Source organism: Nerophis ophidion, linkage group LG07, assembly GCF_033978795.1.
Source record: "Nerophis ophidion isolate RoL-2023_Sa linkage group LG07, RoL_Noph_v1.0, whole genome shotgun sequence".
Lineage (NCBI taxonomy): Eukaryota > Metazoa > Chordata > Actinopteri > Syngnathiformes > Syngnathidae > Nerophis > Nerophis ophidion.
The window spans coordinates 58,831,143-58,852,097 of NC_084617.1; the positions used below are offsets into that span (position 1 = coordinate 58,831,143).

Sequence of the window (20,955 nt, forward strand, 5' to 3'; positions counted from 1 at the left end):
CAAGTGTCTCAAAGGGCTGCACAAACCACTACAACATCCTCGGAAGAACCCACATAAGGGCAAGGAAAACTCACACGCAGTGGGCAAGAGAACTCACACCCAGTGGGACGTCGGTGACAATGATGACTATGAGAACCTTGGAGAGGACCACATATGTGGGCAACGCCCCCGCTCTAGGGGACCGAAAGCAATGGATGTCGAGTGGGTCTAACATGATACTGTGAAAGTTCAATCCATAGTGGATCCAACACAGCCACGAGAGTTCAGTTCAAAGCGGATCCAAGACAGCAGCAAGAGTCCCGGACACTAATTGTCATTTACTAAATCAAATAACACAAAAGAGTCACAGTGAAACAACACATAAAATAAAACTACTTTATAATGTGTGAAAAGTAACCAATTCTTACACCTTTTTATCTGTTGTGACAAAGATGTGACTTCACGCACACATCGATTGTGTAGTTCTGTCCATTGTTGTTGTCCCAAAAGGTGTCACCCCGTTCTCCTGGCGAATAGCTTAAGCAGAATTCTATCTTCCTCTTTGCATCGAGCACTTTAGGTACGGCGATGTCAAACTCGAAGATGTCTGTTTGCGGCCCTCCGAAGCGCTGCTGCAGGTATGTGCAGGGCACATCTCTGTAGCTTTGCCATGAGTCAAAAGTGATGCGCACACGCACATCTTTTTGAAAGCTGACGTTTCGGACTCGGACGGTGCCTCTGAGGGCTTGCTCGGTGACCGTGCAGTTCTCCAGCGTGACCATGCTCTCAGCGAGCTTGGCACGGAAGGCCTGGAAATTAGCAGAGGGCTGTGGGAAGCCGAGTGTGAGCTGTGTTCCTGGGCAGCAGGTGCTGACTGTACAGCTGTAACCATCCTCCGTCATGCTCCACAAGCCCTGCAGGGATGGCAGCGGGTCCAGGTCGGCGTGCTCCTCCTCATTAGAAAAGACTCGAACTTCTGCCAAGGACCATCCTTTGGAGTCGGCGAAAACCACGCGCTTGTTCTTGACTGGGGCCAATATATCCTCATCATCAGAGTCCTCAAGGGAACATGAGAGCAGCCGAGTGGAGAAGTCTTGTAGGATGTCAGAGGATACGTGTTTTGAAAATGCGGGGCGGATGCAGGACCGCAAAGGCTTCAGGATGGGCACCCAAACGTGAGGACAGAGTTGTTTACGTTGGTTTAAACACAGCCTGACAGCAATCTCCACTAGTCCAGCTGACTGTGCCATGGAGCCCAGGCCAAAGACAGGCAGGACACTAACAAGAAACAACAAAAAGTGACTTCAACTTGTTCCGAGACCAATAATGTATGCTTCGAGAGAAGGAACATGCTAAGAATTACAGTTTATGCATGCACATTTCCGCAGTTCTTACGTTGTGCTGGATGTCTCCATACTGATGATCTGGTGCAGATTTAGGGACACACTTTATTATCTTAAGAAGAAAAACACGTTACACAGTACATGTATAATGTTGCAGAATAAAACTGAACATTGTAAACAATTAGACATGACTTACATTGAAAGCAGATAGTAGTCCTGCGAGAACCACGTCGAGCCTTTCACCCACAGTGTATTCTTGCACGTCGTTCTATTTATATTCAAAGTTATCATGTTGTCCGCCCCCTTTATTCTTGTGACCAGTTAAATATTCTAACACTTTTTTTACAACTCTGTGTGATGCAGATATCAGATCATTTACATTCAAATGATAATTGTAACCTTTAGTCCTTCTTTAATAATTTATTGACCTTTTTTTTAAAAATATATTTTACTCATCAGGTATTTATTTTAATTTAATTTAATTTGAAAGTAGCCAGATCTTAAGGAATTTTACTTTTCAAATAGTTTTTTTAATTTTTTTTACAGAAATTACTTGTTTTTATCAAAGAATGAATCAGTTGTAAAAAAAGATTTGGGTCAGAATAATTCAAATTTACACATTCCACTAATGTAGCTCCATTGATGGAAATTATTCTAAAACACTAATATTTAAAGAATTTGGTTTGCGTCTTTATTGTAAACATTTCATAGGTTGGTGCCATATCCCATCCCGTATGTATTGACAATGAGATCACTATTTTGAATTTTCCCTCACCAGTACAGATAAAATAAGCAAATAATAAATAGCAAAAAAATGTCTTATTAGTAGTTTAGTCTTTATTTAAAGGGACAATGCACAGAAACATTAAGTTAAAAGACAGATATGTTCTGTACCAGATTATAGTTAAATAGCTAATTTCCATCTGCAGTCCCTATTGTACATAAAACATAAAAATAGGAATAAAATCAAGATTACCGGTAGGAAAAAAGGTGCATTCAAGATTGTACTAAGCTACCCAGTGCATACACCTCAACTACTTTACAAATCCAAAGGACAAACAATTAACCAGAAAAATGAATGCAAATCGGTTCTCATTATTCATTCAAAAAAGTAATTTAGAAGATTTGACTCAATCACGAATGTCACATCTCTAGTAACATTTGCTTGTGACTTAAATCAAGATTTAAATGAAATATCCGCCTCACCCGCCCCAAATGCGGTCAGAGCAGGTCATGCATGAGCTCTGCAGGCTGGCACGTGTCCTGAAGGGATCACTGTGTCAGAGTGCCAGCATGTGTGACGCAGGGAAGGACTACAGGCCACTGTCAGCGTGTCAGGCATCTAACGTGTCGCTAGGTGAAAGTGTGCACAAGAAACCTGACACATACTGAGATGTTTGAACCAAACAAACAAATGACATTAATTACTGTAAAATTCCAAATCTACTGAAAAAGCTCTAAATGTATTGAAAATATAGAGGACATGATCACAATCATCCATGTTAAAAATCTATTTTCAACATTTATTGCATTCCACTCAAAAACCTTATCATGCGGCGTGAACAATTCTGTAACAATATTATTGCATCGCTTCATCGGGAAGAGAATGCCTGTTAGCGCTCTTCAATCAGTGCTCCATGATGCTACATTAGGTCTAATTACTTGGTAATTTGAGTGAGGGCACACAATGAACACTGCTGAAAATTACATAACAGCGCTATTAGCACAATTATGTCTCAGGAAAGACAACGCAGTTTGAAGGGCGGACATGAAACGCACATTAAGTGAGAGACAGATCAGAAAAGATAGGGCCTAATAGCATTTGAATTTAGTACAATTTGTTACGAAAACTACTGCAGACATTCCATTACTTCTACTAAGTATGCCCCAATCCACCTTTCACAACCTTTTTATAATTATGGCAAAATATATAGTGCAATATATAGTGCACCCTGTTTGTTGCACGTGTTCAAGCATTGTTTTGCTGCAAGTTACAACAATTTGATGAGGAAAAAAAGCTTAAATTCATATTTTGTTGGTTGGATTAATCATTTAATTAGTGTAACTAATATAAAACGATGACATACGCACCACTTTGAGGGCCCAAATTTTAAATACACAAACATAGTTTCTGTGTGGCCACTGCATCAAAGTGCACCTTAGAGCATACATCCATCATCTTCCGCTTATCCGAGGTCGGGTCGCGGGGGCAACAGCCTACGCAGGGAAACCCAGACTTCCCTCTCTCCAGCCACTTCGTCTAGCTCTTCCCGGGGGATCCCGAGGCGTTCCCAGGCCAGCCGGGAGGCATAGTCTTCCCAACATGTCCTGGGTCTTCCCCGTGGCCTCCTACCGGTTGAACGTGCCCTAAACACCTCCCTAGGGAGGCGTTCGGGTGGCATCCTGACCAGATGCCCGAACCACCTCATCTGGCTCCTCTCCATGTGGAGGAGCAGCGGCTTTACTTTGAGTTCCTCCCGGATGGCAGAGCTTCTCACCCTATCTCTAAGGGAGAGCCCCGCCACACGGCGGAGGAAACTCATTTCGGCCGCTTGTACCCGTGATCTTATCCTTTCGGTCATGACCCAAAGCTCATGACCATAGGTGAGGATGGGAACGTAGATCGACCGGTAAATTGAGAGCTTTGCCTTCCGGCTCAGCTCCTTCTTCACCACAACAGATCGGTACAACGTCCGCATTACTGAAGATGCCGCACCGATCCGCCTGTCGATCTCACGATCCACTCTTCCCTCACTCGTGAACAAGACTCCTAGGTATTTGAACTCCTCCACTTGGGGCAGGGTCTCTTCCCCAACCCGTAGATGGCATTTCACCCTTTTCCGGGCGAGAACCATGGACTCGGACTTGGAGGTGCTGATTCTCATTCCGGTCGCTTCACACTCAGCTGCGAACCGATCCAGCGAGAGCTGAAGATCCCGGTCAGATGAAGCCATCAGGACCACATCATCTGCAAAAAGCAGAGACCTAATCCTGCGGTTACCAAACCGGAACCCCTCAATGCCTTGACTGCGCCTTGAAATTCTGTCCATGAAAGTTATGAACAGAATCGGTGACAAAGGACAGCCTTGGCGGAGTCCAACCCTCACTGGAAATGTGTTCGACTTACTGCCGGCAATGCGGACCAAGCTCTGGCACTGAGCACAGGGAACGGACCGCCACAATAAGACAGTCCGATACCCCATACTCTCTGAGCACTCCCCACAGGACTTCCCGAGGGACACGGTCGAATGCCTTCTCCAAGTCCACAAAGCACATGTAGACTGGTTGGGCAAACTCCCATGCACCCTCAAGAACCCTGCCGAGAGTATAGAGCTGGTCCACAGTTCCACGACCAGGACGAAAACCACACTGTTCCTCCTGAATCCGAGGTTCGACTATCCGACGTAGCCTCCTCTCCAGTACACCTGAATAAACCTTACCGGGAAGGCTGAGGAGTGTGATCCCACGATAGTTGGAACACACCCTCCGGTCCCCCTTCTTAAAGAGAGGAACCACCACCCCGGTCTGCCAATCCAGAGGTACCGCCCCCGATGTCCACGCGATGCTGCAAAGTCTTGTCAACCAAGACAGCCCCACAGCATCCAGAGCCTTAAGGAACTCCGGGCGGGTCTCGTCCACCCCTGGGGCCTTGCCACCGAGGAGCTTTTTAACTACCTTAGCGACCTCAGCCCCAGAAATAGGAGAGTCCACCACAGATTCCCCAGGCACTGCTTCCTCATAGGAAGACGTGTTGGTGGGATTGAGGAGGTCTTCGAAGTATTCCTTCCACCTATCCACAACATCCGCAGTTGAGGTCAGCAGAACACCATCCGCACCATACACGGTGTTGATAGTGCACTGCTTCCCCTTCCTGAGGCGGCGTATGGTGGTCCAGAATCGCTTCGAAGCCGTCCGGAAGTCGTTTTCCATGGCTTCCCCGAACTCCTCCCATGTCCGAGTTTTTGCCTCCGCGACCGCTGAAGCTGCACACCGCTTGGCCTGTCGGTACCTGTCCACTGCCTCCGGAGTCCTATGAGCCAAAAGGACCCGATAGGACTCCTTCTTCAGCTTGACAGCATCCCTCACCGCTGGTGTCCACCAAGGGGTTTTAGGATTGCCGCCCCGACAGGCACCAACTACCTTGCGGCCACAGCTCCGATCTGCCGCCTCGACAATAGAGGTGCGGAACATGGTCCACTCGGACTCAATGTCCAGCACCTCCCTCGTGACATGTTCAAAGTTCTTCCGGAGGTGGGAATTGAAACTTTGTCTGACAGGAGACTCTGCCAGACGTTCCCAGCAGACCCTCACAATGCGTTTGGGCCTCCCAGGTCTGTCCGGCATCCTCCCCCACCATCGCAGCCAACTCACCACCAGGTGGTGATCGGTAGAAAGCTCCGCCCCTCTCTTCACCCGAGTGTCCAAAACATGAGGCCGCAAATCCGATGACATAACTACAAAGTCGATCATGGAACTGCGGCCTAGGGTGTCCTGGTGCCAAGTGCACATATGGACACCCTTATGTTTGAACATGGTGTTTGTTATGGACAATCCGTGACGAGCACAAAAGTCCAATAACAAAACACCACTCGGGTTCAGATCCGGGCAGCCATTCTTCCCAATCACGCCTCTCCAGGTTTCACTGTCGTTGCCAACGTGAGCGTTGAAGTCTCCCAGTAGGACAAGGGAATCACCCGGGGGAGCACTTTCCAGTACTCCCTTGAGTGTTCCCAAAAAGGGTGGGTATTCTGAACTGCTGTTTGGTGCATAAGCACAAACAACAGTCAGGACCCGTCCCCCCACCCGAAGGCGGAGGGAGGCTACCCTTTCGTCCACCGGGTTGAACTCCAACGTACAGGCTTTGAGCCGGGGAGAAACAAGAATTGCCACCCCAGCCCGTCGCCTCTCACTGCCGGCAACGCCAGAGTGGAAGAGGGTCCAGTCCCTCTCGAGAGAAGTGGTTCCAGAGCCCTTGCTGTGCGTCGAAGTGAGTCCGACTATATCCAGCCGGAATTTCTCGACTTCGCGCACTAGCTCAGGCTCTTTCCCCCCCAGTGACGTGACGTTCCACGTCCCAAGAGCTAGCTTCTGTAGCCGAGGATCGGACCGCCAAGTGCCCTGCCTTCGGCTGTCGCCCAGCTCACATTGCACCCGACCTCTATGGCCCCTGCTATGGGTGGTGAGCCCATTGGAGGGGTGACCCACTTTGCCTCTTCGGGCTGTGCCCGGCCGGGCCCCATGGGAACAGGCCCGGCCACCAGGCGCTCGCCATCGTGCCCCACCTCCGGGCCTGGCTCCAGAGGGGGGCCCCGGTGACCCGCGTCCGGGCGAGGGAAATCTGGGTCCATGATTTTTCTTCTTCATAAAGAGCTGCTCTTTGTCTGATCCCTCACCTAGAACCTGTTTGCCTTGGGAGACTCTACCAGGGAGGCTTTATGCCCCCGGACAACATAGCTCCTAGGATCACCTTAGAGCAGTGGTTTTCAAATGGGGGTATGCGTACCCCTGGGGGTATGCGTACCCCTGGGGGTACTTGAAAGTATGCCAAGGGGTACGTCAGATTTTTTTTAAATATTCTAAAAATAGCCACAATTCAAAAATCCTTTACAAATATATTTATTTAATAATACTTCAACAAAATATGAATGTAAGTTCATAAACTGTGAAAATAAATGTAACAATGCAATATTCAGTGTTGACAGCCACATTTTTTGTGCACGTGTTCCATAAATATTGATGTTGAAGATTTCTTTTTTTGTGAAGAAATGTTTAGAATTAAATTAATGAATCCAAATGGATCTCTATTACAATCCCAAAAGAGGGCACTTTAAGTTGATGATTACTTCTATGTCTAGAAATATGTATTTATAATTGAATCCCTTGTTTATTTTTCAACAATTTTTAGTTATTTTTATATCTCTTTTTCCAATTAATTCAAGAAAGACCACCACAAATGAGCAATATTTTGCACTGTTATACAATTTTATAAATCAGAAACGGATGACATAGTGCTCAATTTTACTTTATCTCTTTTTTTTCAACCAAAAAGGCTTTGCTCTGATTTGGGGGTACTTGAAATAAAAAAAATGTTCACAGGGGGTACATGACTGAAAAAACGTTGAGAACCACTGCCGTAGAGTGATGGTGTGTGGGTGCGGTGATCAGCGGATAGCTTTTTTTTTTCCACAAAGTGATATTTCAATGTTGATGACTTAAAAACAGGATGGAAAAGTGTTGTTTATTTAAAAAAAAAAAAAAGTTTCTCTAAAATCCACATTTAGACTATGAAGTCTTTTATCCGATTACTCAACTTATGGGACAAAATAATCAATAAATTATTGAATTACTAAAGTAATCGATAGCTTCAGCCACACCAGCAATTGATTATATAATTTAAAGCCTGCAGTGTAAAGAAACAGTTTATCTCTTACTGTAATGTGCACTCATAACCACAAGACTACAATGACTAGAGAATGTTTGCATGTCACCTTTGAATTACTTCAGTGCAGCGCAAAAAAATCTAATCATCAGTAAGACATTTGCATTGCTTGTGTCCAGGAAGATTTAATAGTCCATATTGTGCCTCTTAGAGGCCATGGCGCCATGGACCTGACGCACCTGCAATGCAAAACACACTATGTATTAGTTGCATTATGTAGGCAAAATGTCATGTTCATTTGAAACTGCAGGACCACCTTTGAACATAATGTAGCTTATAACATGAAATCTCTTTCATGAACTGTTGCCAAGAAACAAAGCAAAACGAAAGAAATGAAGAGCTAAAAATAAACCCAGATGTCACTACAAAGCAGTGGCTTATATAAGATCTGCAGGGGAAGAATTGGGAGTGTGTGCACGAGCTTGAGGGGCAGCATGGAGTTAGAGCTTAGCCTTACCTTAGCACTTAAATCAACTGTGCAGCTCCACTTGAAATCAGTGGCGCGATGGTTCGATAGCGCATGAGATGCTGAGAGCCCTCTTCAAGATCCACTGCGTACTCTCTGGGAGAAGAGAGTACAAGATCATCAGTGACTAAAAAAAAAAAAGGAATCACATTCAGAGAGAGCCTTAGAAGAGTGAAGTTTACCTTTGATCGTCTGTTTCGGGCTCCACTAAGATATTCTCTTGTCTCTCCCTTACCCGCAGGAACACAAAAGAGTCCATGCAGGGTGCAGGTACTGAGTCGTCAACAGAATTAAGATTTACATTATTGTATTAACGAGAGTCTGCAAAGGCATGTGAGCTAAAACTAGACCAGGTTTAGGGATTGTACCTGCTTTAAGCATGTCAAGAGTCTGCAAGACGGGGGGCATGTGGGTTAGTGCCACTGACTTCATGTGGCTTTCTGTATTTGCAGCATATCTGAACACACAGACAGGTGACATAAACAGCAATGTAAAGTACGACGGCACATTTAAATTATGGGATACTGGTTTAACTTAAATTCAGATTCAAGTTGTAGTTTTAAAATATGTCCAACTATCACCATAAAAAAATCTATTTTACTGTACAGACAATGTTTTGCGGAAATAAGTTAACAGAGTAAGAACCAAATAGATAATAGGCCCGGTCGATAAAAAGTACCAATGATTGTCACACACACACTAGGTGTGGCGAAATTATTCTCTGCATCTGACCAATCACCCTTGATCACCCCCTGAGAGGTGAGGGGAGCAGTGGGCAGCAGTGGTGCTTCGCCCGGTGATTGGTCGATCGGAAATCTCTTTTGCATATCTTTCATTACTTCCATTTTTTTTTGAGAAATCCAGTTATGTCCTTTTTTTCCTGCGTTTTACTGCTTCCGTTTTGCTACTGCAATGCTCAAGCCTCTGCCCGCAACACTCCGGAGTGTGGGCTCATCAAAGGAGCACTGTGAGTGTAGTGTTCTGTGGTTCCATCAAAAACAATGCCACTGAGACGGTTGCACATTAAGATGACTGAAAATATATCCCTGCCAAAAATCTTAACTTTGTGCATTCTAATACTTTCTGTAATATCCAGGAAGAAATTATGTAAACCAGCTTAAAACATGTTTCATCCATACACTACATGAAGCAGCCTAAAACAGATTTTATGTAAATGTTTGCAATTTTCCTTAGACAAACCTAATAAAGATGTTTGTAAAATGTCCTGATGTTTGTTGGTGCTAAATTAACCACAACATTAGAACCACAATAAACATTATGCTGCTACTGGTTTGACATTTCCTCAAAAATAATGTTAAAAAACCCCAACTTAAAGCACTGTCAAGCTGTTTACTGACAAGCTATTCATTCTTAAAAGGGGAACTGCACTTTTTTTTTTTTTTTAATTGTGCCTATTGTTTACAATCCTTATGAGAGACAAGAAGACAAAAGCTTTTTTTTTTGCATTGTAATTTGTAATAATCGGCTCGTTCTTGGTGGCAGGCAATGCTGTTGAAGCAATCCATTCTGCCTTTAAATCACTATAAACATGCATCCAAAAACCGCCAACAATACTGTATTTACATTCCGTAACCTGTGTAATAACCAAGCTGTAGCGACATTGTTATTGTGAGAGCGAACATGGAAAAACTCTTTCCACATCGGCATGCTCGGGCTCTATGGAGATGATGATTTTATTTTCCAGCATTATCTGCCAAAACCACCAGTAACTGGTGTACTGACCATGGCATTACTGTCCTCGATTGGCCTACCAACTCCCCTGACCTGAACCCCATTGAGAATTAGTGGGGTATTGTGAAGAAGAAGCTGAAAGACACCAGACCCAATAATGCAAATGAGCCAAAGGCCGCTATTGAAGCATCCTGGACATCCATAACGTCTCAGCAATACCACAGGCTGATTGCCTCAATGCCACGCTGCATTGATGCAGTAATCTGTGCAAAAGAATTCCCAACCAAGTACTGAGTGCATTATTTGACATTTTCAAATGTTATATTGTGTTTTGCTGTTATAAATCTTTTTTTCTACTTGGTCTGAGGAAATAGTCTAATTTTTTGAGATAGGATTTTTGAGCTTTCTTAAGCTGTATGCCATAATCGGCAATATTAAAATAAAAAATGGCTTGCAATATTTCAGTTGATGTGTAATGAATCCAGAATGTTTGACATTTTTATGTTTTTAGTTGCATTACAGAAAATAAAGGACTTTATCACAACGATCAAATTTTCTACGGCAGTCCTGTAGGTATCGGCCCTGAAAAACAACATATCCGTCTATCTTTAGTCAGTAACCCTCTCTTTGTACAGCAGATGGCTCCCTTATAAAGGTCATGTTAATTTTGGGCTCATATGGCCCTGAGATGAGATGGTGACATGTCCAGGGTGTACCCCGCCTTCTGCCTAAAAATAGCTGGGAAAAGCTCCAGCACTCCCCACGACCACGAGAGGGACAAGCGGTAGAAAAAATGGATGGATGAATTACTTGTATAATGCAAAGGCTATACTACATATTGTATGATACATTGAGAGTCTGACAGGTATCATGGGGGAAGGGCTGTCTTCTCTCTTTATTTAGAACCATCAATAAAAGTGTATACTTTGGGGTAGAGCTACACAATTAATACAATTTTAACTAGAATCCCGATTTTGGCTGTCACAATTAAATGAGTCTGATCATTGCCAATATTAATAATTAAAAAACCGGCCCCACTGCATCTGTGCATGCGTATGAATCAGGAGAGTGCATAAATGTAATAGCACATTGAAGGACCATTTTACATCAGTACAACACTAAATAACGCTATATTGTTGTATTTAATATACATGTTTCACACTACAAAATAACACGCAAGCCACTTTCGGAATGTGGCTATTTTTGTATGGCACTGGGAAAAAAAATATAAAAAAATGAAAAAATATGGAGGAGGAGATGAGGGGAGGCATCAAGTAATGAAAAAAAATATAGAATGTTCAGAATTAGAGAGGTAACAATAAACAGTATTAATAATAAAACTCCCAACGCTGAGTATTACTATTTAAAATTAAAATGATTGAAAAACCGTGATTGATAACAGCACTTTGATAAACTCACAGATAGACAGGTGCCAGCTCGCTAGCTTAAATGCTAACATGGAAACAAGAGACATGAACGTTTTTACCCATTAAGAAATGACATTGCCCAATCTAATCTTTTATAAACACATCGCTGTCTGAACAACTAAATAATATTCAATTTTGTACATTGAAGCTACAAATTGTACCCTCTTAGAACAGTGATCGTTCCATACTCAGAAATACGAGACAGAGGTATTTTACGGTGCGTTCAGGCACTGCTGAACTAAGTAGGATGCCACAACGCCTGCCAGAAATAATAAATAATAATAATAGATTTAATTTGTTATGCACTTTTCATTTAAATAAATCTTAAAGTGCAATACTACAAACCAATATTTAAAACAATACAAGCTTAGCCATTAAAAAATAAAAAATACTAAGACTAAAACACTTTCAGTAAAGCATAAGAAATGCAAAACATGCCAAATAGTGAGTGTTCTATGTGTCTTACGTAATTTAGTTACCGTATTTGAAAATATTTCAGTGAGTGTATGAATACTTTTTGAGCACTCTCGATACCGCAATAATGATAATCGTGATCATTTTGGTCACAATAACCGTGATATGACTTTGTCACATTGTAACATCGCTATAATGAACAAAAACTCCGAAGGTTTGTCTTTGCATGAATAGATATCCTTTATTTATCTGGCCTGTTACTAGACTTTTTCTTTACAATTTACACAATGACCTTACGTTCATGTTTGTTATGTTATCAGAATTATTGGTATAAATGCATATTTCTTCAGATCCACCCGATAATTATCTATCTGCCAGATATTTATTGTACTCTCCGACTATTTAACAGTTGTTTCCATGGGAGGACTTGTTTGAAGCAGCGTCCATGCGGCTCAAAGTGTAAGACAACCTTTTTTTTTTTAAAGTACATTCTCTCACTGTGGTGAATGTGCAGAGACTAAACAGAGGTGACTTTGCAGTGTGCATGCCATTTTTCTTCATTTAGAATTATCATAGCTGCTCACAGCTATTAGGGCTGCGAATCTTTGGGTGTCCCACAATTCAATTCAATATTGATTCTTGGGGTCACGATTCGATAATATATCGATTTTTTCGATTCAACGCGATTCTCGATTCAAAAACGATATTTTTACGATTCAAAACGCTTCTGTATTCATTCAATATATAGGATTTAGGCAGGATCTACCCCAGTCTGCTGACATGCTAGCAGAGTAGTAGATTTTTTTTTAAAAGCTTTTATAATTGTAAAGGACAATGTATTATCAACTGATTGCAATAATGAAAATTAGTTTTAACTATTAAACGAACCAAAAATATGACTTATTTTATCTTTATGAAAACATTGGACACAGTGTGTTGTCAAGCTTATAAGATGCGACGCAAGTGTAAGCCACTATTGTTCTTTTTTTTTTTATATAATTGTCTAATGAAGTTATAACTAATATTGATACTATTGTTGATAATATTAATTTTTGTTTCACTACTTTTGGTTTGTTCTGTGTCGTGTTTGTGTCACCTCTCAATTGATCTGTTTATTGCAGTTCTGAGTGTTGCCAAGTCAGGTTTGGTTTTGGAATTGGATTGCATTGTTATGGTATTGCTGTTTATTGGTTTGATAAAAAAAATAAAAAATGAAAAATATAATAATAATAATAATAATAATAATATATATATTTTTTTTTTTTCAAAGCGATTTAAAAAAAAATGAGAATCGATTCTGAATTGCACGACATATTCGAAACGATTTTTTCCCACACCCCTAGTAGCTATATTGAGCTTTTACATGACATGCTGAACCGTAATACGGTAACATCATCCGCGATGTCATGCATGGGGACAAATCGACCTACAGTTAAATGTCCGACTTTAAGGCATACTTTTCTTGAACGTTAGGGTGAAATCAAAATTGTACCATTTTAGGGGCATTCAACTTTGAATTCTGTATTTTAGGGGGTCTACCACTCACTCTTTGGCAAAGGCAAACTCCTCAGGCGAAAGCAGTGATGGTTCTCCATCGCTGCGAGACTTCTCTTTTTCAAGTACATGAGGGAAGAACTTTTCAATCTGCACGTACAAACAAACAAAATGCCATGAAATCAAACAGACCAAAGACCTGACAGGTGCTCTAATGACGGCCTGTCTGACCTTCTGCAGACGAGAGCGTAAATAGCTGCACAGCACAAAGCGGATGCGGTCGATCTCCATGCGATGGATGCTGGCTTTGGCGTCACCTTTCTTCACCCTCAGCAGATTCTCTTCCTGGCGGAGGAAAAATGATGAGGAATAACAGAAGAAGAGATGTCGTCATTCTAAAAACTCATTTTGCATCAAAAGTAACATCGGTTGACTATTTCCCCAGGCATCAATTGTGAGTTTGCTGAAATCAGCTGCGCTGTGCAGGCATTCACCAGTCTCTGCTTACCATTTGCATGCTTGATAAGAAACAAGCGAAATAGTGTCAACGCTTTAAAATTTGTCACCTGCAAATTAAAAGAATGGGTGACTAATCTAGGTAACCCTAAAAAAAGGAATCAGATCCAGAATGCTAACAAAAATAAAGCCAAATGTGCGGACGGGCATTTCTCTTTAAATAATATAATAATAAATATGGTTCAATGATGCTATCTGCAGGGAGAAAAGGTGTGCTGCAGCTATGAATCCAACTGAGGGCGATGTCTCACAGGTAATTTCACTAAATACTTTCCAGCGAGATGATGCTTCAAACAAACATAACGTCTAACAGTGTAACCGCATGTTTTTTAAGTAAACTACTCTATGCCTGTATTGGGTTCTTAATGTATATACACAAGGCTACTATATGGGGTGAAAGGAGTGTAAATGTGACTATATGGTGTTATTTCACATTCATCCATCCATCTTCTACCGCTTGTCCCTTACGGGGTCGCGGGGGTGCTTGAGCCTATCTCTGCTGCACATGGGTGGAAGGTGAAGTACACCCTGGACAAGTCGCAACCTGATGCAGGGCCAACACAAAGAGCTCTAATTATTAGGGGTGTGACTCTTTGGGCACCCAACGATTTGATCCGATTCCAATTCCTAAGGGTGACTGTTTGATTCATAATCTATTCTTGATTCAATCCGATTTTCGCAAAGTATTGTTTCGTATAACAGAATGACACTTTCTCAAAACATGTTATAGGTTAAAAACAACACTTCTGGTTGTATGGATATTACTAAAAATGTATTTAAAAAAAGTATTCATATATAAAAAAAAGTGTATATTTTTTAATCGATTTAGAATCGGAATGAATAAGAATCGCTATTTAGATCAGAGTCAATTTTTTTGTGCACCTCTACAAAGTATTTTAATAAAACGTGTTTACAAGGTTGTTAAAAGTTTTTTATGCTGTTGCTATGAAAATATATATGTATTAATAATCCTACTTTGCAGAAATTCATTTACCAAAGTAAACAACGGACGACTGTACAGCTTCATATTACCATACACATCAGTGGTATTCATCCATTATTTGATAATGATAACATTGTTTACTTTTAGTGTGCAGTGTAAAAACAGTATGGGTTTTTGGAATTATAACATTTTAAGACAACATTGTGCACTACAATAGGCTCCAGCCTCTCTGCGCCTCAGAGGGACAAGCAATAGAAAATGGATGGATTATGAGCATTTTAGGCTAATTCTCGGAACAAAATTCCATGCTATAAAAATTTGGGAGTAATAAAAGAACAGAAAAATCGTCCAAGTGTTCCTTCTACAAAGGTCCGTAATTAGTCTGTAAATGCACAGTGTTGTGATGAAATTGTACCATGTACACATGCATCAGAAAACACTTTTGATACACATTTAATGACTGCAGCTTCCTTTTGTGGGACAATTTGCTCCAAACCCAAACTATTATGTTCATTAGTTAAAGTGGACAACGCTGTAGAAAATACTATGTATGTATGTATGTTTATACATGTGTATGTATGCATGCATGTACAGTATGAATGTGTGTGCATGTATGTACAGTACAGGCCAAAAGTTTGACACACCTTCTCATTCAATGTGTTTTCTTTATTTTCATGACTATTTACATTGTACAGTTGTGATCAAAATTATTCAACCCCCACACAATTTTGGTGTTTTAGAAAGTTGGACATTTATTCCGTATTCTGTTCATAGTCATAGTCTTTGTCATGAAAACGGGACGTTTTTGTCATGAAAAAGGGAGGTTTTTGTGGTTGGTGCACTAATTGTAAGTGTATATTGTGTTTTTTATGTTGATTTAATAAAAAAATAAAAAATAAATAAATAATTTTTTTGAATAAAAATGAATAAAAAATTCTTCTGCGGCCCGGTACTAATCGGGCCACTTTACTGGGCCGTGGCCCGGTGGTTGGGGACCACTGACTTAAGGCATCAAAACTATGAATGAACACGTGGAATTATGTACTTTAAAAAAAAGGTGAAATAACTGAATACCTGTTTTATATTCTAGTTTCTTCAAAATAGCCACCCTTTGCTCTGATTACTTTTTCGCACACTCTTGGCATTCTCTCAATGCACTTTGAGAGGTAGTCACCTGAAATGGTTTTCACCTCACAGGTGTGCTTGAGGGCTGCACGGTGACGGAGGGGTTAGTGCGTCTCCCTCACAATACGGAGGTCCTGTGTTCAACCCCTGGCTCAGGATCTTTCTGTGCGGAGTTTGCATGTTCATTCAGAGAAATATGTTCATGCACCTGGGGATAGGTTGATTGGCAACACTAAATTGGCCCTAGTGTGTGAATGTGAATGTTGTCTGTCTATCTGTGTTGGCCCTGCGATGAGGTGGCGACTTGTCCAGGGTGCAGCTGAGATAGGCTTCAGCGACCCCCCGTGACTTTGAAAGGGACAAAAGTGGTAGAGAATGGATGAATGTAAGGTGTGTTTAAAAGCCTACTGAAACCCGCTATTACCGACCACGCAGTCTGATAGTTTATATATCAATGACGAAATCTTAACATTGCAACACATGCCAAATCGGCCGGTCTAGTTTACTAAATTACAATTTTAAATTTCCTGCGGAGTTACTTGTTGAAAACATCGCGGAATGATGATGCGTGTTTGTGACGTCAGCGGTTGTAGCGGACATATTAGCCCAGCACCACTTAAAGCTAAAAGTCGTCTCTTTTCATTGAATAATTACACAGTAATTTGGACATCTGTGTTGCGGAATCTTTTGCAATTTGTTCAATTAATAATGGAGATAATAAAGAATAATGATGTTGGTGGAAAGCGGTGGATTGCAGCTGCCTTTAGCACCGAAACACAGCCTGTGTTTCTTTGTTTGTTGTGAAGCTTTAACACAGAGCGGTCAAGCGAACATGTTTCTCTACGTCAACCAGCAAGTTTTTGGATGGGAAAATTGTGATATTAAGTCAGCTCTTACCGGAGAATTCAGTGGATTATGGGACCTCATCCTGCACCTCATAAAGGCAGCTTTGATCTTGGCTCCTCGGCTTATCTCAAAGACACTGGCGTTCACCGCAGCCCTCCGACTTTCAGGTATGACTTTACAATCTCACTAAAACACTATAAAAGCAATTAGCAGATTAGGGATCTTCCAGAATTAGCTTAGTAGTAAACGTGTCTAATTACATCTGAAACGCTCACACTGCTGCCACCCGGAGCAGGCGCCTTTTCTTTCTTTTTTTTTTTTTTAGTGCCTCACTCTAACTTTCCTCATCCACGAATCTTTTATCCTCACTCAAATTAATGGGGAAATCGTCGCTTCTCGGTCCGAATAGCTCTTGCTGCTGGAGGCTATTGTTATAAACAATGTGAGGATCCCTACAACCAGTGACGTCACACGCACATCGTCTGCTACTTACGGTAAAGGCAAGGCTTTTTTATGAGCGACCAAAAGTTGAGAACTTTATCGTCGTTGTTCTGTATTAAATCCTTTCAGCAAAAATATGGCAATATCGCGAAATTATCAAGTATGACTAGGGGTGTAACGGTACGTGTATTTGTATTGAACCGTTTCAGTACGGGGGTTTCGGTTCGGTTCAGAGGTGTACCGAACAAGTACATGCTAGCAGCGACCGGGCTAGGACAACATGTTAAAACCAGAGCTGGAAGACCCTCCTGCCTCGTTAAGATCTCCCGTTTGGGAACACTTTGGCTGCGCGATACAACAATGAAGGACGGAGGATTGTTCAGCAGCTGCTTCTGACAACACGTCAAACATGTGTTGCGCCTTTCCTGCTCCCATAGTGTCTCCCTTGCGCGCACAACCCTTCACTCTACCTGGCAGTGGGTCTCCACAGCTCCGGACTCCAGGGTAAATGAAGAGTCCAGCTATTAGTTGCAAATCGTGGATTTATTGAAGACTTGCACGCAGCCAATCCAACAAAACACCTCACACACTGACTGACGTCACATGCGTCACATAATAAAGGGCCACACACACACACACACACACACACACACACACACACACACACACACACACACACACACACACACGCTACTCTCATAACACAGTGGTTCTCAACCTTTTTTCAGTGATGTACCCCCGTGAACATTTTTTTAATTCAAGTACCCCCTAATCACAGCAAAGCATTTTTGGTTGAAAAAAAAGAGGTAAAGAAGTAAAATACAGCACTATGTCATCAGTTTCTGATTTATTAAATTGTATAACAGTGCAAAATATTGCTAATTTGTGGTGGTCTTTCTTGAACTATTTGGAAAAAAAGATATACAAATAGCTAAAAACCTGTTGAAAAATAAACAAGTGATTCAATTATAAATAAAGATTTATACAAATACAAGTAATCATCAACTTAAAGATATTGCTAATTTGTAGTTGTCTTTCTTGAACTATTTGGAAAGAAAGATATACAAATAGCTAAAAACCTGTTGAAAAATAAACAAGTGATTCAATTATAAATAAAGATTTATACAAATAGAAGTAATCAGCAACTTAAAGTGCCCTCTTTGAGGATTGTAATAGAGATCCATCTGGATTCATGAACTTCATTCTAAACATTTCTTCACAAAAAAATAAATCTTTAACATATTTATGGAACATGTCTATAAAAAAACAGCGGGCGGTGTTGATGAACGTGGACCCCAACTTAAACAAGTTGAAAAACTTATTGGGGTGTTAGCATTTAGTGGTCAATTGTACGGAATACGTACTGTACTGTGCAATCTATTAATAAAAGTCTCAATTAATCAATCAAAAACAGCACTTTATATGTAGAAAAGTTTTATTAAGAAACCATTCTGAGCCTTAACTTATTTAGTTTTTATTCTATATGTTATATATGAAGGGCTTCACAGTGGAAGAGGGGTTAGTGCATCTGCCTCACAATACGAAGTTCCTGCAGTCCTGGGTTCAAATCCAGGCTCGGGATCTTTCTGTGTGGAGTTTGTATGTTCTCCCCGTGAATGCGTGGGTTCCCTCCGGGTACTCCGGCTTCCTCCCACTTCCAAAGACATGCACCTGGGGATAGGTTGATTGGCGACACTAAATTGGCCCTAGTGTGCGAATGTGAGTGTGAATGTTGTCCGTCTATCTGTGTTGGCCCTGCGATGAGGTGGTGACTTGTCCAGGGTGTACCCCGCCTTCCGCCCGATTGTAGCTGAGATAGGCGCCAGCGCCCCCCGCGACCCCAAAAGGGAATAAGCGGTAGGAAATGGATGGATGTTATATATGTATTAAACCTGGCAATGGACCCTGTGGGTATATGTATGTTATGCCATTGTTTACAAATTTGGTAAATAAATAACCAAAAAATTTATATTTTGTTGTTTTCTTACTGTACCGAAAATTAACCGAACCGTGACCTCTAAACCGAGGTACGTACCGAACCGGAATTTTTGTGTACCGTTACACCCCTAAGTATGACACATAGAATGGACCTGCTATCCCCGTTTAAATAAGAAAATCTCATTTCAGTAGGCCTTTAAAGCTAATCGGGAGAATGCCAAGAGCAAAGTCATCAGAGCAAAGGGTGGCTATTTTGAAGAAACCAGAATATAAAACATGTTTTCAGTTATTTCACCTTTTTTTTGTTAAATACAAAACTCCACGTGTTCATTCATAGTTTTGATGCTTTCAGTGACAATCTACAATGCAAATAAAGACGACACATTGAATGAGAAGGTGTGTCCAAACTTTTGGCCTATTCTGTATATATGAATACATTTGTGTACGCATGTATGTATACAATATACATCTCTGTAAGGTATATAAGTGTACCATGTGAGTGAGCTGCTCCATGACACACTCCACCACCTCGGACTGGTTTGCCAGCAGCTCTGGTGAGAACTTCTCATTGAGCCAAGCCTGTGACAGACACAACCGTTACGATGGTGGCCATTTAGTCAAATATGTTACATTGCATTTTAGGTTTATTATTTGTATCTTTATGACAAAAGGCTGACGTCACTCACGTCCTCCAGCTTGGCGATGAGCTGGGCCGGAGTCATGTCGTCCTCCTGACTTTCTTCTTGGCTGACGTCGTTGTCAGCGAAGGAGTCCGACATGACTTCACTTTGGCGAAAGAGTCACAAAAATAAAGTCCTACGCGTACATTAATTGTTAGTCGGGTGAATTTCAGCCTGAAATGGAAGTAAGCGAGTTCCGAAATTTGTGTCACTTTTCGGTACTTTTGCACACCGGACTACTGTGTACAGCCCCTTGTTTATTCCCGCCACTGCAGCAGTTCTCGCGAGATGACAGACATCTCATTGTCCCTTTATAATGACTGCAAGGCAAAGTAATGGTTGTTCTGGTCCGTCGACAATTGACACATTTCAAACGTGTGTATCCTTATCATCTTAATATATTAAATTCATATTGTATGTCAATGTTTGCTATTGACATCAAAATTGGTGTCTTTGTGAAGAAAATTATTTACCCGTATCTTTCCTGCGTATCACAAATTAGGGCTTACTATACCTAAGGCATGTTTTTTTGGCCAACTTTTTAAAGACGCTGCTGGCTGCCATCGTAGTTAGTTTATTTATAATATAATTGTATGATGTAAAATATTATACAACACCCAAAGTAATTGTATACAATACAGTGAAAATTATTTTTTCCGTGTTCAAGTCAGTATCTGAATAGCTGTGATGGAAATTCTGGCTGTTTTTTTCCCTCGGAACTTTATTTCAAAAATAATTTCATACAAAACTTCACATCCAAAACAAACAGCTTCATACAGAACGGCACCAATATGAACATGAAGATGAACATATTCTTCTATATTTTTTCAAAATGTGTATAGACAAATAATTTCACAACACGTTGCGGACAATAATCCGAGATATTAAAAAAAACTACTTAAAAAACAAATTAAATTAGATAACTTATAAATAAGAAAACAAGGGAAAACACTTGACAGAGAACAAAACAAAAAAACAAATAAAAACATCATATTATGCATTACTTTTTAAATGTGTCTGTGGAGGGGGCCATGGCCTGCGGGCCTGCCACGGAACAGGGTGCGCCAGGACCGGCCTCAAAGACAGTGACAGGTGATCTAATGGCCCAGGTGGACCTCTGCGAGCGCCACCGCTGTGGCCAGGTTTTGGGGCCGGTGGTAACGGACCCAGGTCACCGTCCGCGCTGGGACCGCCTCCAAGGAACGGCTCCGT

General features: G+C 41.4%; 2 protein-coding genes across 3 annotated transcripts in view; both read right to left on the reverse strand.

Moving 5' to 3' along the window:
• The window catches only part of ppp1r3c2b (protein phosphatase 1 regulatory subunit 3C2, duplicate b), a 15,919-nt gene extending 11,194 nt beyond the window's left edge, over window positions 1–4,725 (reverse strand). The window contains exons 1-3 of one of the 2 annotated variants that reach the window (XM_061906717.1): window positions 1,519–1,872; window positions 1,375–1,434; window positions 1–1,257 (exon numbers count right to left, since the gene is read on the reverse strand). The exon at window positions 1–1,257 is cut by the window's left edge and continues 41 nt beyond it. In XM_061906717.1, the coding sequence (XP_061762701.1) occupies window positions 414–1,257; window positions 1,375–1,394 (864 nt within the window). In that variant the 5' untranslated portion in view covers window positions 1,395–1,434; window positions 1,519–1,872 and the 3' untranslated portion in view covers window positions 1–413. Of the gene's footprint in view, window positions 1,258–1,374; window positions 1,435–1,518 lie in introns of both variants that reach the window. The other variant, XR_009807554.1, reaches the window with a different exon arrangement.
• Window positions 4,726–7,541: 2,816 nt separating this feature from the next.
• On the reverse strand, window positions 7,542–20,037 carry gins4 (GINS complex subunit 4 (Sld5 homolog)). Its single transcript, XM_061906720.1, has 8 exons — window positions 19,750–20,037; window positions 19,556–19,642; window positions 13,486–13,599; window positions 13,307–13,404; window positions 8,596–8,684; window positions 8,410–8,500; window positions 8,219–8,323; window positions 7,542–7,940 (listed from the first exon to the last, which is right to left on the reverse strand). The coding sequence occupies exons 1-7, from the start codon at window positions 19,840–19,842 to the stop codon at window positions 8,227–8,229; spliced, it is 669 nt and encodes a 222-aa protein (XP_061762704.1). The 5' UTR covers window positions 19,843–20,037; the 3' UTR covers window positions 7,542–7,940; window positions 8,219–8,226.
• Between the last annotated feature and the right edge of the window lie 918 nt (window positions 20,038–20,955).